The 15950-nt window shown below is 40.4% G+C and overlaps 1 protein-coding gene and 1 long non-coding RNA gene across 2 annotated transcripts in view; both read right to left on the reverse strand.

Moving 5' to 3' along the window:
• The window catches only part of RAPGEF5 (Rap guanine nucleotide exchange factor 5), a 225092-nt gene that overhangs the window by 88225 nt on the left and 120917 nt on the right, over positions 1 to 15950 (reverse strand). Inside the window, exon 9 of the mRNA XM_079151937.1 lies at positions 11969 to 12094. Coding sequence (XP_079008063.1) covers positions 11969 to 12094 — 126 coding nt within the window. The remainder of the gene's footprint in view (positions 1 to 11968; positions 12095 to 15950) is intronic.
• On the reverse strand, positions 3 to 8890 carry LOC306668507. The gene is made up of 2 exons (XR_013765885.1): positions 2052 to 8890; positions 3 to 2015 (listed from the first exon to the last, which is right to left on the reverse strand). It is a non-coding gene; the product is annotated as an uncharacterized lncRNA (long non-coding RNA).

The following is a 15950-nucleotide window of genomic DNA, read 5'->3' on the forward strand; positions in this document are numbered from 1 at the left end:
TAGGTGGGTGGGGGAGGGAGGAGTGGAGGTTCACCAGATTCGTGAGCTGGGATGGGAACAGGAAAGACAGTAGAATGAATCGGACATAACTTTCCTATGTTTGTATATGAATACATGACCAGTGTAGCTCCACATCATGAACAACCACAAAAATGGGAAGTTATACTTCATATATGTATATGTCAAAATATATTCCGCTGTCATGTATAACTAAAAAGAATAAATTTAAAAGGGAAAAGCAAGTTACATAGCTATTTGGCTCTTACTGTCTTTGCACAGTGTGATTCTTTCTCATCATCTCTGTGAGCTAACACACGAGCCTTTGAAGCAGCTGCTAATGGTGGCAAAACTAAGCGTCTGCCCCAGGCATCAGGGTGCTGGCCTCCATCTGAAGACCTGAGGCAACAACCAAAGCGACCAAGTTCCCTGGCGTCTGGCTCACCAATTCAGGTAGGGAATGTTTCCATTCCTTCTGGGACTTCCTCAGGCCTGTGCACCCAACTCTTCTCTCCTTCATGGAGTCCCCCAGGCTGAGATGCCTGCGGCTTGCCCTCTTGCCATTGGAGCAACCTCAAAACATGGGAGTGTCAAAGCATGCCTAAGGTTTTTTTTTTTTTTACCAAAGTGTCAAAACAAGACACTTCTCCACTGCATTCTTTCCCAAAGGTTCTGGACTAGCTGGATGTGGAACATAAAAGAAGTCTGAGTGAAGATGTAAAGATGCAAACCACAGGGGGTGGAGCAAAAGGACAGAAGCAGCTGCAGCTGCTGAACACACTCAGGGCCACTCTGATCTTTATTCATGAGGATTTTTCCAGGGTGTGGTGAATTTTCTCAGGTCTGGGCAGATCTCCTCTGTATGCCAAGATTATGAGTAACACTGAAGGACAGGAACCTCAGATTTACTGACTTGTGACGGAAATGGGATCTACTTAAAATGGAGATGAAGGTCAGATGTGCTTGCCAAGCTACAATGGAAATGGCATTTAATGGTTCAGCAAGTCATTAAAGGATTCGGTGCACACAAATCTGGCATTCAAGTATGTTCCTTAAAGACAATCAGTAAAAAATTGGCTTTTTATTTATTTTTTTCCTGGTGCTGGGGATCCAACCTAGGGCCTTGCACAAGGTAGACAAGTGCTCTAACACTGAGCTCCATCTCTACCCCCAAATCGGCCTCTTGCAGGCTCAACATCTTTCCACCACCTCCTGGGTTTAACCCTTAAGAGCAAAGCTGCAGGTCTACCTCAGCACCAGCCTGGGCCACCTGTGCTCCTGCCTCTGCCATTCTATATCCTCAATCATATCTTTTAAAATTCCAGTCCTATATGTCATTAGAGGAGATGACATTACCTCCATGACTTTAATTATCCTCTTTTCCCATGTGTTTACAGATATGAGTATTGTTTTAATACTGAGATAATTTTTTGGCCATGTCTTCCCAACGGGTGTTTAATGAGAAGCATTTAAGATTGCCCCGCCTCCCTTGATTTTTTGGTGGTGGTACAGGGAACTGAACCCGGGGCACTTGACTGCTTTACCACTGAGCTTCATCCACAGCTCTTTTTATCTCTTTGAGACAGGGTCTTGTTAAATTGCTGAAGTTGGCCTAGAACTTGTGATCCTTCTGCCTCAGCCAAGTTGCTGGGATTACAGGTGTATGCCGCATGTTGGGCTTCAGTTGCTCATTTTCTGATGGATAACAGATAAAAAAAAAAAAAAAAAAGGAGGAAGTGGTTTCACAAACACATTTTGTTGAGGGCAAGGGTCACTTCAATCATGTTAGCCTCAAGTTAGGGGTCCACAAAATGTAAGTTCAAGAACAAGAGATAAAAGCACAAAGACTGAATTATAACATCCCTCTAACAAACCTAAAGGATCTCCACTAATTACTATTTTTATTAATTTTTTTTTTTGCTTCTGATTATAGAGACTAAAAAGATTCTGCTTTACCAGAAGAATATTATCAATGGAAGAAAATATTTTAACATTTTCTCCTGTATACTCCTCTCCCCCTCTTTTCTTCCTCCCCCTCCCTTTCTCTCCCCCACTCATCTTTTGTACTGGAGATTGAATCCAGGGGCAGGGGTACTCCACCACTGAGCTACATCCTCAGCCCCTTTTATTGTTTTTAAAATTTGGGGGACAAGGTCTTGCTTAGTTGCTGAGGTTAGCCTCAACTAGCAATCCTGCCTCAGCCTGTGGAGTAGCTGGGATAGAGGTATGTGCCACCAGACCTGACCATTTTAATATTTTCTTGTGATTAACAGACTTCCAAAAGAATGAATCAATCATATAGTATTTATTGCCCATCTTAGAGGAAAGTGTTTATAATCCTCCTTAGCAGGTGCCAGTTTGTGAAACAAAGTTTCTTTATCAAACCATCAAGACACATGATGATCTCTAAAGCTCTTGGGTATGTCTATGATTCTCAGAGGAAAACTCCAAGGTACGCAGATTCATTGCGAAGAATCACAATCCCCTAACTTGTAATAACAGTAAGTTCACTGAGCAGGGAGAATGTGATAACGTTCACCAACCATAAAATTAAGTTTGGGATTTTATCATGCATTGTACCATTTGAGTATCATTAGAACACTTTATTCATAAGGGTGTCACCATAAAGCTTGTTCTACCTCTATAAATCCTAGCTAAGGCAAGATCATACAAGGTTTAAAGAATCCTCTGGATGAAGTATCTCTCTCTCTCTCTCTCCTTTGATGGTGTCAGCCAAAATTTCACCTTGATGTATTCTACACCCACCACCACCTTTGAGGTCACCATGATATGCTTCTATGACTCATTAAGTTTTCCCAAGACCCCTTGCAAATCCTTACCCCCAAGCTACTTCCTATCATCTTAATTGTCTTATGATCTACATTATCCTCTCCTTCTTTGTGTCTCTTAGATTTCGGAGAGCCCCTAATCCTTTACTATGACTCACTGGGCCTTAATCATGCCCAGCCATTCCTGGAACCTGAACAGAAAAGACATTTACAAAGGTCTGTTAGAACTGTTGAGCCCTGTTCACTTAATCAGGTACATTGTACAGTAAGTGAACACACATGCTACATTTTATTTCTCTACCATATATATATATATATATATATGAAGGAAATATAGGAAAAAGGGGTGGGGCAGGAGTGGCATAAAAATGTATTCCAGGTAAACCTAAGTGCTATAGCACTGACCTCTAAAACCTAAATAATAATTATCTTTGCTTCAATAATGGAGTAGACAGCTTCTTAAAAATTAAAGACAAATTTTATGTCATGCAAAATAAGAACATGATTATGTTTTAAGGAAAATGTGGACACTTAACATGATTTATTAGAAAAATATGCACTGCACACTTGCTTATAGTCTGTGATGTTCTGTTATGATATTTTCAGTAATCTTCTATTTTTGTTATCTTAAAACAACATTTAGGACTGCCTGGTACCAGATGGAATCTTTCCTTTCCTCCCACTTCCCATGGCAAAAGGAAACAAGCTTCTTTGCATCCTACATGGAAATCTTTTATAAATCTTTTAAAAATTTTTTATCAACTAAAGTATGTGAATCACTGAGAAACCACCAAACTTTGGCCGAATCAATATGATGCATGCACATATACAGCAGAGTAAGTTGTACTTAAACTGAACATAGCTGCCTGTATAATGCTCATTAGCAAAAAGCTTTCACATTGCCGGTACCCACATGCTCAAAATTCACCTCTACGAAACCTTCTAAAGGAAACCTTCTAAAGAACTTTCTAAAGGAAAATAATGATGGCGTAGCAGTATGTTTTAGGGTAAAGCGAATAAATTAGAATTGAGTTATAATTGGGCATTCTGTCTTCACCGGCACTGAGGCCCCAGAACTTGAGTTCTTCGCAGCAAATCTGTAACATGTATGTCAGCTACTGCTTCATGTGAAACCAAGAGAGAGGACTGCAAGGAAAGGAGAGTCAGAAAGTTTTGAAAGGAGTGAGGGTGACCCATTCTTCCCTTTCAAACCTATTCCCACACTGAGGCAGAGGAATCTCAAAATTTACCTCTAATCGTCTTTCTCGCTTTTGCTTAAATTCTTGATAACAGCTTGATATTGCTCTTAGCACACAATGTTAGGCTAAGCTCATGAGGTCCAGCGTCTTCTGGCCCTGCCTCTCCTAGCCCAGGACACTGTGGCCTCTTGCTTCTGCCATGTCCTCTCTGCATCAGGCCCCTGACATCATTACATCTGTTCCTTCCTCTGCCTGGCTTCCCCACCCTCCTCACCTCTCCTCCCTCTTCTGACAGCTTAGATTCTGTCCTCTAAGGGAAATCTGCATGACTCTCTAGACTAGTTGAGTCCCTGTTAGAAGCTTCCAGAGCTCTTCATAAAACTTACCACACAGGTTACTGTGAATTCAGCCTTGGAATTTCTTGTGGAGCATCCAACTCCACAAAAACAGTGGCCCCTCAGGGCAGTCCCCGAGCGGTCACAGACCTTCTCCTCCAAAGCTTCCTTTTCATTTCTCCAATTCCCAGCAGAACACAATTATCAAGAGTCTCCATCTGTCTCCATCTTTTCTGCAAAGTTTTGTCCTTAATCATCTTATTAAAATCCCAAATAAAACTAAAAGGCCAAAGTTTCTAGAATTACTTGACCAGACAATAGTCTATAGATATTAAAATTGTTATATTAATGCAGGTCAGGCTTGCATTAGGGTAGTGATGAAAAGAATATAAAGTTGTCTGGGGTATGTTATGGAGGGAGCTAGACTGCTAGGATCTGTGTGTGTGTGTGTGTGTGTGTGTGTGTGTGTGTGTGCGCGCGCGCGCGCGCGCACGCGAGCACGTGTGCATGTAAAAGCCAAAGAAAAATAACCTAATTTTTAAAATTCCACTTTAACAATGTCCAACTATCCTGGAGATGATATGGTCATTTAAATTTCATAAGAAAAACAACCTATTAAACCTTAGAAGCAGCATCCATACGGCACAGAATAAAAGACCCTTTGACGACATAAGTTTGATAAATCAAACTAACTGAGCCAGTATCCATTTTCTTAATTGGGCCTTTAAAAATAAACTTGAACATTTTCAGAAAAGTAAACAGCATAATGACAAATTCTTCTTTCTTAAAAAATGCTGAAACTAATTTAAAAAAAAAATGTCAAGACTTGCAACGGGCTTCCTTCAAGAACCTAAAAATACAGCTAATGAGCAGATGGCTCCACCAGGCAGCATGAGCACATCACTGACTCTCACTGACAATCTAACTGCCATTTGTCTGGAGGGAAAAAAAAAAAACCTCAAATTTAACTAAATGTGTAAACTTTGTGCCTGAATGAATGGGAAGAGCATGACTTGCTGTTTGAAAATGTGTTTCCAAGATTAATTTCTCATTCTCTCAATATCTGTGAAATTATTCAGACACTTCATTAAATGGTTACACCTGATGGAATGGTTATTTTCCACATGTAAATCCTGTTCCTAGCTAGACTGTAAACTTCCTGGAGTGGAGAACTACCTTCCACTACTTTTTTGTTACCCTGTGGCCAGGTGAATCCTGATTAAAAATGGGACTAAAACTATCCACTCAAGGAAATCTGTTTTCTGTGAAAAGATACTTTACTACCGACCCAAGTCAGGATTTTGTTATCAAGAAAAAGAAAAAAAAAAAAAAAAAAACCAACAACACAAATGGGGTAACTTCTTAGCTTATAGGTGGACAACTTGATGTGTCAAAAACAACTTATCCAGGATGGGGGGAAGGAAAAATAACAGAATGAGACAAACATCATTACCCCATGTACAAGTATGATTACACAAATGGTGCGACTCTACTTCATGTACAACCAGAGAAACAACAGTTGTACCCCATTTGTGTACAATGAATCAAAATAAAATAAAAAACTTATCAGGTCTGAATTCTGGCTTTTAATACTAAACAATAATATTATAAAATTCTAGTTACCTTTAAGTAATTTTCTTAGATAAAATCAATGTACTGGTATACTTCAAACAATGATGAACTTGCTTAAACTTTTGCTCATCTGGATGTAGAATACAAGTCTGAACAGAGTGATAAAATACTTTTCCTTCTTGTATTCTAAATAGAGCAAATAGAGGATTTCCACCTTCTGTTTAATTGCATGTTAAAAAAAAAGAGGCCAAATGAAAATCAGAAAAATATGGAACCAATTTTTAATATGTAAAATAAGAGTGACAGCAGCTGGAATACTCCAGACCACTTCTCCCCTAGTAATCCTTAAACAAGGAACCCTTTGACGTAGGCAGAATTCCAGGATGAGGCTGCAGGAAACAGGGAAAAGGAAATTCCGGTAGAGCCTGAGAGATAGGGACCCTGGTGTAGGCAGCAGGCTATGCCAAGATTCAGTTTCAGAGTGTGCAAAATCCCCTTCCCACCCATATTTCACGAGTGAATTAGAGAAAGGGAAGGAAGTAGGGTGGGTCCTCAGACTTAACAAAGGAACTGAAGAAAACAGGGTGGGGAGAGGCAGGGACACGACAAGGCCCCTCAGGAAAGGATTGCTGAACATGACTTTCACATACATTTTATAGCTCCTCATTTCTATGTATTAGGAAATCAGTTCAGGAGCTGTGGTTGGTATTTCTAATCGACAACTTAATACACTACAAAGCATAAGCTACATTTCGGGAAAAACACAGCTTCTGTTTTTCTAGTAAATAGTGCAATTATATTCCAGAAAACAGGACCCACATCTAGACATCTACTTTAATCCAGCTATTTTCCTGACACTACAATGTGAACAGCTTATGAGCTTTTCAAACCTAAGGTCAGGCTTGAATTAAGCACAGATCCCATCTTTCCCCCTTTCCTTTCCTCCCCACACCCATCACCATCCCTTCCTGTCTCCATCCCCCAGGGCTGCCCTCCTAGCCATTTCCCCTCCTCAAGATTATCGTGATCCTATCATCTCAGCTTCCTAGCCTCAGACTCGTCCTCTCTCCTGTGAGGATGGCAGAGGGCAGACACTGCCAGGCGATTAGACTTGCTTCACTCTGGACCCAGATCAGCTTCCGCTGGCTAATCTGTCAGACTGAAACAATACCATTTATCTCACGAAGGAAGGCCCCACCCTATCTTTCTTTTCAGTGAAAACTAACAAAACCAAATTCTGGCTCTTTATTTTTTTAAAAACAAAGTAAAACTCCTCAGCCCTCAAAATCCTCCACAGTTGGGTTCCAGCCTCGATTCTCACTAAATCATTCTCCTGACCCTTTATCAAACTCCTCTCCCATCCCTGACTTCTCCTCCTTGTATTCTGGTGACAATATGGTTTCAGATTTCTGAAAAATATATCTTGGGGTTTGTCATCTCTGTGTATTTTTTCCTAGTGCTATTCCTTGCTCTGGGAAGGCTTTTCTTCAATTAGAATTGTTTAAGTCCAAACTCAAAACCTACGTTAGGGCCTAGGTTGAACTCTGTCTCTGCCACAAGTTTCCCAGCTGTGGCCCCCATGCTCATGCCTCTGTGTCTCGCATCACAGCTTTCTTGTATTGCTGTGATTTGTTTGTACATCTTTTCTCCACAACCAGACCATAGTTCTTGAGGATAAGGAGCCACCATGGTTATTTTAAATCTCTAAACATTCGCTTAAATACAAGTCTGGTAAATGAAAGAATGATGGAGAGCATTCTAGAATAACAGGATTAGTCAAACCAACTCAGACACATAAAAATAGGTCAGGAAAGCAACTTATTGTGTAGGAGACACAATAAGTTCTGAAGAAAGCATAGATGGCATTGTAGCAAAGGCCAAGGCTTTGGACAAATAAGCCAGTTCATTTGAAGTTACCAGAAATAATCTCCGCCTAAGGTGTTTCGAGGGGATTGGTTTGAAAAGAAAGTTTATGTAGTCTCCACACTGTTAGCCGGAACCCCAACCTAACAATTCATTAAGGAGATAAATACTAAGATGTCAGACACCTGAAACATACTACAGGCAAACAAAGCAAGGTCTAAGGCTCAAGTGACTTTGGGGCAAAGGTGACCACCATTGCATCGATAAACAGAGCATTCCTGCGACTACCCTATACCGAAGAAGTCTTAATCAAAATTCAAACATCACAGGGCTGGGGTTGTGGCTAAGTGGTAGAACACTTGCCTGGCATGTGTGAGGCACCGGGTTTGATTCTCAGCACCGCATATATATAAATAGAAAAAAGGTTCATCAACAACTAAAATACATATTTAAAAAAATTCAAACATTATTCCTCATAAAAAAGAACACACAACCCCATTACCACTCTCAAATTCTGCCAGTGTTAGTGCCTATCTGGCTCTTGAATTCTACTACCCTCTCAGTCCCCAGTCACTACCTGGTTTAGGGTAGAACCTCTCACCTGACTCACTGCAAAAGCTTTCTAAGGTTCTCTCCAACATTTCTTTCTTCTTCGCTCACATTTTCCTCTAAACCAATGCCAGAGAGATCTGACAAAGCTTACTCCTGATGCCACGTCACTTCTTTGGTGGCTCTTCTTTGCCAGAAAGGCAGGCCTGAACTCCTCAGGGTGGTTTATTAGGTCTTTCACAACTGAATTTTAGCCTCCCTTCCAGCCCACCTCTTTCCATTCCCCACAAACCACCAGTTACTAGTTACGTTTTCCTGCTGGTTCCTCTGTCTAAAATGCTCTTTCCTCCTGCCTTTCTCTATGACCATGAGTCAAGCCCCAAGTCAAGTGCAGAAGTCCCCATCTGGAAACATATGCCCCCTCCTCTATTGATACAATCATAGGATTAAGGTTAGGATAAACACAGCCCACATAAGAGGTAATTTCTTTAAAGAATTAGTGACTAAATGTTAATCTTCCTATTATAATTTAGAAGACACACCCCCCTGCTGTCCTCCCATCCTCCTCGTTAAGGACTCACTGCCTAATTTTGCCTACAGTTAATAGAAAGTAGGAAAACTGAGTGCTTCCTGAGAAACCTGTGATAATTACATATTTAACTTTTTTTTTTTTTTTAAATTTCAGAAACACCCTGGCACAGGCACAGAGCGAAATGTTTCTCTAATTGCATGCATTTACAATCGTGGCATTTACCAGTTAAAGAAAATATTAGAAATGCCTACTCACAAAGCTCTAATCCCCTTCAATTTGTAACAAGATGTAACAGCAACAAAGCCTTTGTTCTATCAAGCGCTCCTGTCATTCCCAAGGCAGAAGACTTCAAAGTAACTTCCTCATTGGTGCATATGTATAAAAAGGGATGGAGCACTGTAGATCTAGAGCAGCAATGGAGCTTAGTAAAAAGAACAACTCAATAGGCAATTTGGATTCTAACTTAAATTTCTGCCACTGACTGTTTGACTAGCTTGAGCTCAGGAATGGTAGATGAGGCAGATGAAGTATTGCAAAAAGAAAGGAAACCTGTATTTAACTCCTGGGTTTGGTCATTATTGTTAAAACAAGAAGAGGAAACAGTAGAACTGGGTTTACACTAGTTAACTGCAGCTTCTTCTGTACGTGCTGTGTGTTAGAACTGAGCTTCCCTGAGCAAGAGAGGACTGTGATCACAGGGGGGAAGAAAAAACGCTGCATCCATCTCAGGAACATCGTGAACTTGGTGGGCCGGCAGAGGTGTGGCTACAGCAAACCCTCAGGATGTGAAAGATTAAAATACACTTGAGGGTTTTATTTTTAATAGATTATCATAAAAAAATGTCAGTATCTAGTATCCAGTAATTCATTTGACAGAGCAGTATATCAACACCAGCCCTGAGAATGGACGGGTTCAGGAGGTGTCATCTCGCAGAAGGGAGATCACAGGATGGTTGACTTTACACATGAAGAAAGAGAGATTCTTGGTGTTCTCCTTTCCTTACTTTCAGCTTTACAGGAAAGTCATAATTACAGCATTCATTTATACACCATTTTCCCTCTCAGAAGCATTAACACTTCCAAGGTGTTAATTCACCATCATACAACACCATGTAAAAAGCAGAAGACCTTAGTGTTCTATTTTACAAACTTGAAATAAAGTTTTAAAGGTAAAAGAGCAAATAACCATAAGAAAAGTTGCAAATCTTTAACCACTAAATTTCTGTCTCATGTCAAAAGCCTTCTGCTCAACACTAAATTCAGATTTTTACTGTTACATCTTTGGAGGGTATTATAATCTCATGAGTTATAACTGTTTGTAACATTCTGAATTGGAATTGAGCTAAGCATAAGACAAAGGCAACACAGGTATCTTGTTAATAAGCATAAAGTTCTTGAGGCCTAATGCTGAAGACCCCTGACTTCAGTGAAGTGCTGCCCTACATTCCACTTGGAAAGATCTTGCCCCTTCTCAAGCAGTCACTGGTTCACTGCATCTAATCTGTGCTCGATTACAAGATAGTGTTCATTTTAAGGACCACTAGGAAGGAATGCTCAAGAATACACGATGATGTTTTTGTTTTTGTGGTATTGGGGATTGAACCCAGTGACTCACACATGCTGGGTAAGTGCTCTGTCACTTTTTAAAATCATTTTTTATTTTGAGAGAGTCTCACTGAGTTACCCAGGCTGACCTCGAACTTGTGATGCCCTGCCCCAGCCTCCCAAGTAGCTAGGACTGCAGGCATGTGCCACTGAGCTCAGCTGCACTCTGATGTGTTTTCATATCATCAATAGTTAAGACTCTGATTTCAGACAAGCTAAAATGTAGGGACATGTGTACTGTGAAATCAGTAAAACAAGGCATAGGAAAATTATCGCTCTTCTGACTGAAATGAGTCAAAAGGAGTATTGTTTTCGGAAATTTAAGCTGCATAGTACGGTATTCAAAAATCCTAAGCACATGGATATACTCTGGTATTCTCGAGCTTCAGGGTGCTTTGAACAATTTAAACAAGCCCCTAAACTTTGCCATAGTACCTGCCAAAGTGAAGGTGTCTGGGATTCCTAGATGCACTTAAGGTCAATAGTCAGCCCTGAAATAGTTCAATCACAAGGCTTTGAAACTGCCTAATTATTCTCCCCCTTGAGACACCAACTGTTACAATTTGAGGCCACACTGTTAGAGAAGTGCTGTTATTAAACTAAGCAGCCAGCCAACCTAGAACGTCTCACCTTCTCTCCTGCTCAGCAGGACCCTGACAGCTGCACTGCCGGACTCAAGTAGAAAAAGCATGAAGCAACTTTTCCCCCTTGGAAGGGAATGAAAATAAAATTCCAAGGGAAAATTAAAGTCAGAGAAAGACATGTTTATAAGCACAGAGGAATGTTCCCTTTCAAGAGCAATCCCGGAGAGTGCTGACCGAAACTGAAGTCTTACAAACAACAACAAAATCAGAAGACAACAAGGTTTAGCAGAAGAAAGTGGCTGCCCTGGCTTCCCAGCGGGAGGGCAGCATTCTCAGTTCTAAGGTTGGAGCTGAATCACTGCTTTCAGGGCACCAAGCAGAACGACCTTTATCCAGCCATAACTGCGTCCAAACAATGTCGCACTTGTTGGAACACGGCATTCACAAGACACAGGGGAATCTCCCTCTGACCCTCCCACTTGATGTGAGCATCTCCATCTGTTCTGTCCTCATCTATTTTAGTGACTCAGGATACATTCGCTTGTCACCCTCGTGCCAAACATAAAAGTACACCAGAACATTCTTTCAAATTCGTATTCTTTCATATTCTTTGAACTATCTGATGGGACAAAACTTCCAAAGTCAAAGTTGGAAGCCATCAAATTGGGGTCATAATCGACAGGCATTCATGTTTGCCTAAATATATTCTCATATATCTATGAGGCTTACTTTAGAGAGCGTTCTTTTACAAAGCCAGTGTCATAAATCACTAGCTTACAGTTATGAATAGCTGTCATTTTCACTAAGGAGGATACTTTTGGAGAAGAAAAAAACCCCAAACCTAAATAATTTAAAATAAACTATTCTTTCCTTCAAACATATAACCAGGCAGAAACATGCTCTACCCCTTCAAACCTGCATCCCCAAGAGGAAAAGGGCTTACGTGTTCAGACTTCTCCGGTTCTTTTTTGTCTGTCTGCAAAAACTGACAGTTTTCTCTCGCCAGCTTCTGGACCAGTTCAATGCGTGCGATATCATCTCTCTCTTGAAGCTTGCACATCACCCCGGCCTTAAGAGTTGGAGAAAAAGCGAAAATATACTTAAATCCACAGTCCCAGGACATGGCACCACTGCAAAGTTCACCTTATAATAGGCTCATTTTTTTCTGTGACCTGGATTCAGTCATGATCTTCATAAAATATTCCTCTGCCTTTCCAAAACTGAAATGATATTATTTTAATCTAGAGATGTCATGCCAAAAGACGTGAAGTTGAGATCATGTATTGGTCTACTTTAAGAAAGCGAAGGGCAAACTAAATCATTTGCTACTACGTGTGTGCCTGATATGCTGCTATTTGTCTGTCCCTGACAGCCTGTTTCCTGTTACATAAGCAAAGCCTAGCAAGAGGTTAAAAATTCATGGGAAAGTTAGCCAGGAACCACTCTGGCAAAAAGGGTGAAGTGATACAGAGTCCTAAAAATAACAGTCTACAACTTCTGAATTCTTTAGCTTCACTAGATCATTCCGTAGACAAATGCACACTTAATAAAAGGATTACAAGATGATTTTTTTTTTTGGTCACAACTGGAAAATTACTATGCAACATGAGTAAAATACTCCCAATGTTGCATTAAAAAAAAATAGTAGAAATTTTATTTAAAATAAGAACATGAAAAAATAAAAGTTAAAATTTTTATTCATCAGGGTTTGGAAGTGGTCCACTAAGTATCAAAATTTTTATTAGGTCCAAGTACCTAAGGAATAATCATAAGAAAAGAGGTGAATCTAGGACTTTGGAGATGAAAATACATATACATACATATATATGCATATGAATATATTTAATGAATATATATATGTAAACATATGTAATATGTATATATACATATACACATATATATTTATATGCATTCATTCTAACACACAATTTATAAACTTTCTGCTCAAATTCTTTCCAAAATGGTTCACACTGACATACCAAAGCATGATCTAATAAAGAGATCTGAAGTTATACTTCACGGAAGTAGTCAAAACTATAGAATTCTTATTTTACACAACACAGCGTGCAGGATTTGAATGTAGTACTCAGCAACATGATCGAATATGGGGAAGGAACTCAAAATTGATACAAAGCTAGATGGTCTTCATGGTTCGTGCTGAAGCCACCATGTTGTTGAATGGGTTTCATAGAAATGGAACTGTCCATTGAAAGCAATGTCAACAACTTTATTCCCAAGGGCAGTGACATCCCTTTTATTTAGTGGTTTCTCCAACTCAGAAGGAAAGAAAGAAAATCCTTCAAGTGGCCCGAATCACAGATTCCCAGAGGACAGCAAGTAGAATTCCTCCACCAAAGTCAGAGAGAGATTTTTACAACATCCTTCACTACTGGTTTTCTGGTTCTTTTTCTAAGTTTCCTTGGACAGGGATCTCAATTTATCTGAAGACAGACCATACACTATTGTTGGAACATCCCACATCACACTAGACGAAATTCTGAAACTATGTAATGTCAACCCATGAGTACTAGTTTTGTCTTTTAAAGTCATCGACACTAGGCCTATCCCTTTTCCAAAATGACCATCTTTCTAATACGTAAATATAAATATTAACTATGTCCTTTTAATATTTTCGAGATACATGCCCCTAATTCTTGGAGTTATTTTATTTATTCATTCAATCACTCCAAAGACTTTATATGAGCAACAACCCACTATACTGAGACAACAGAAGTCAGTAACATCAAAATATCAAGGTCCCTCACATCATGGAACTTACATTCAATAAAAGTTGTAGACTACATAACGTAAATAGAAATATCAGGTGGTAATATGTACAGGACAAAATAAAGCAAAGTAATAGGGGAGAGAATGATTAGACATATTAATGAGATAAAGATGTCAGGGAAGTATTCTCTAGGAATACAACTTTGGAAGGAAATAAGGAAGATGTAGTGTGGACACCCAGAGGAAATGTGTTCTTGCTGAGGAACAGCAGTGCAAAGGCCCTGAGACTTGGGTGTGCTTTGCACATTCAAGGACCAACAAAGAATTGGTACAGCAGAACAGGGTTGGTCAGGGGCAGACTGGCAAGACTGTTCACAGAGGTGTACATCTAATTTCCTTGCAGGCTGTATAAAGAGTTAGGATTCTTTCTCTGAGTAAGATATAAATCCTTTGGAATGTTTGGAACAGAGGATCGGCATTATCTGATTTATACTTTGGAGGGTCATTATGTATTCTGGGCAGGGTGGGAGGAATCTAGAAGACCATTTAGGAGACTGGTTTTTACATAAGGGACAGCTTGGGACTTGGGGCAGTGGTGGACATGGCAAGGAGTTGTTAGAATCTGGATATATTTCCAAGGCAGGGCCAGCAGATCTTGATGTTTGTGCATATTGAAAACATCAGGCCTGAACAACTGGAAGGATGAAGTTGTCATTTATTGAGACTAGAAAATCTGGGGGAAGGTCTAAGAAGGAAGAGATCTATTGTACATCCCAGTGGGGTTGCCGGAGGCTCAGGGAAGGAAGGTGTAAATTGGAATCTGGGGACGTCAAAGTGCAGACACTTCTCCAGTTTTATGAATGGAAAGTTGTAAATCCAGAAGCTGAGTCAAATGTTCAGACACTGGGAAGATGAGTGATCAGAAAGGAGACTGAGGAAGAGCAGCTCCTGAGGAGAATCTGGAGAGTGGTAGAGATGTTTAAGGGCAGAGAGAGGAAAAACCTCTCTCCAGATGCTGCTCAGGAATTAAAGATGTTCAAAATAATTGACATTACATTTGACAAAAATAATCAGTGACTCTGAAAGAAGTCATTTTATTGTGAGTTGGGAGAGACACAAGCTTCATTAGCAAGTGCTCAATCATGTTAGGGAAGGAAGGGGCCCTGGTTGGAAAGCCAGGTTGAAAGGAGTTTTGCTTGATTGCTCTTTGGTGTTGAGATGAGGGGCATTCCAGCCCCTTGATCATATTTGATTTGATGATTTCATATTTATATCGGAAGTCACTGGGTGGAGAGGGAAATTTGATGATGCAGGAGGGGGAATGTGCATTTTCACGAGTAATGTTCTTGAGCAGGAAAGATAAAGATCCTCCCTCAGAAGACAGAAATATAAATATTTCATCTACTGGAACAGGAGGGAAGGGAAAGTAGAGGGACCTTGGGGAAATTCTTTTCTGAAGGCTTCCACTTCCCAGAAAAGTTATTAGCTGAGAGCAAGGATGCGGGGCGGGCGTGAGAGGATGCTGCAGGTCTCACCAGAAAAGAGGCATGTAATAGGCACTGAGTTGCAAACGCTGGCAAACATCTCTGCAAAGGGGCCAGAGAGTAAATGCTCTAGTAATCGCTTTGTGGGCCACAGGGTCTCTGCCACAGTGACTCAGTTCTATAGCAATAGCCCAAGAGCTGCAAAAAACAGTAAGTAAGGTGGCACACATCTGTAATCCCAGTGACCCAGGAGGCTGAGGCAGGAGGATCGCAAGTTATAGACCAGCTTTGGCAATTTAGTGAGACTGTCTCAAAATAAAAAAATATAAGAAAAGCTGGGAATATAGTGAAGTGGTTAGAGAGCCCCTGGGTTCAATCTCCCATAACACACACACACACACACACACACACACAAACACACACACAAACACACACAAATAAATAAATAAATAAATAAATAAATAAATAAATAAGCATGGCTATGTTCCAATCACACTTAACAAAAAAAGAGGCAACAGGGTGTGCTGTATCAACTCCTGGCCTAGGGTAAGAGGAAAGTAGCAAAGAAAAGGAGCGCGCTATTGCTGGGCTGGCCCATAGACCAGAGGTAGAGCGCTCGCCTGGCACACGCGTGGCCTGGCTTCAGTCCCCAGTGCCATCCCCACTCCCACCGCCAGTCAAGTGTAATTAAGGGCCCACTGGGTTTTTCCCACC

Source organism: Sciurus vulgaris (assembly GCF_902686455.1).
Source record: "Sciurus vulgaris genome assembly, chromosome: 8".
Lineage (NCBI taxonomy): Eukaryota > Metazoa > Chordata > Mammalia > Rodentia > Sciuridae > Sciurus > Sciurus vulgaris.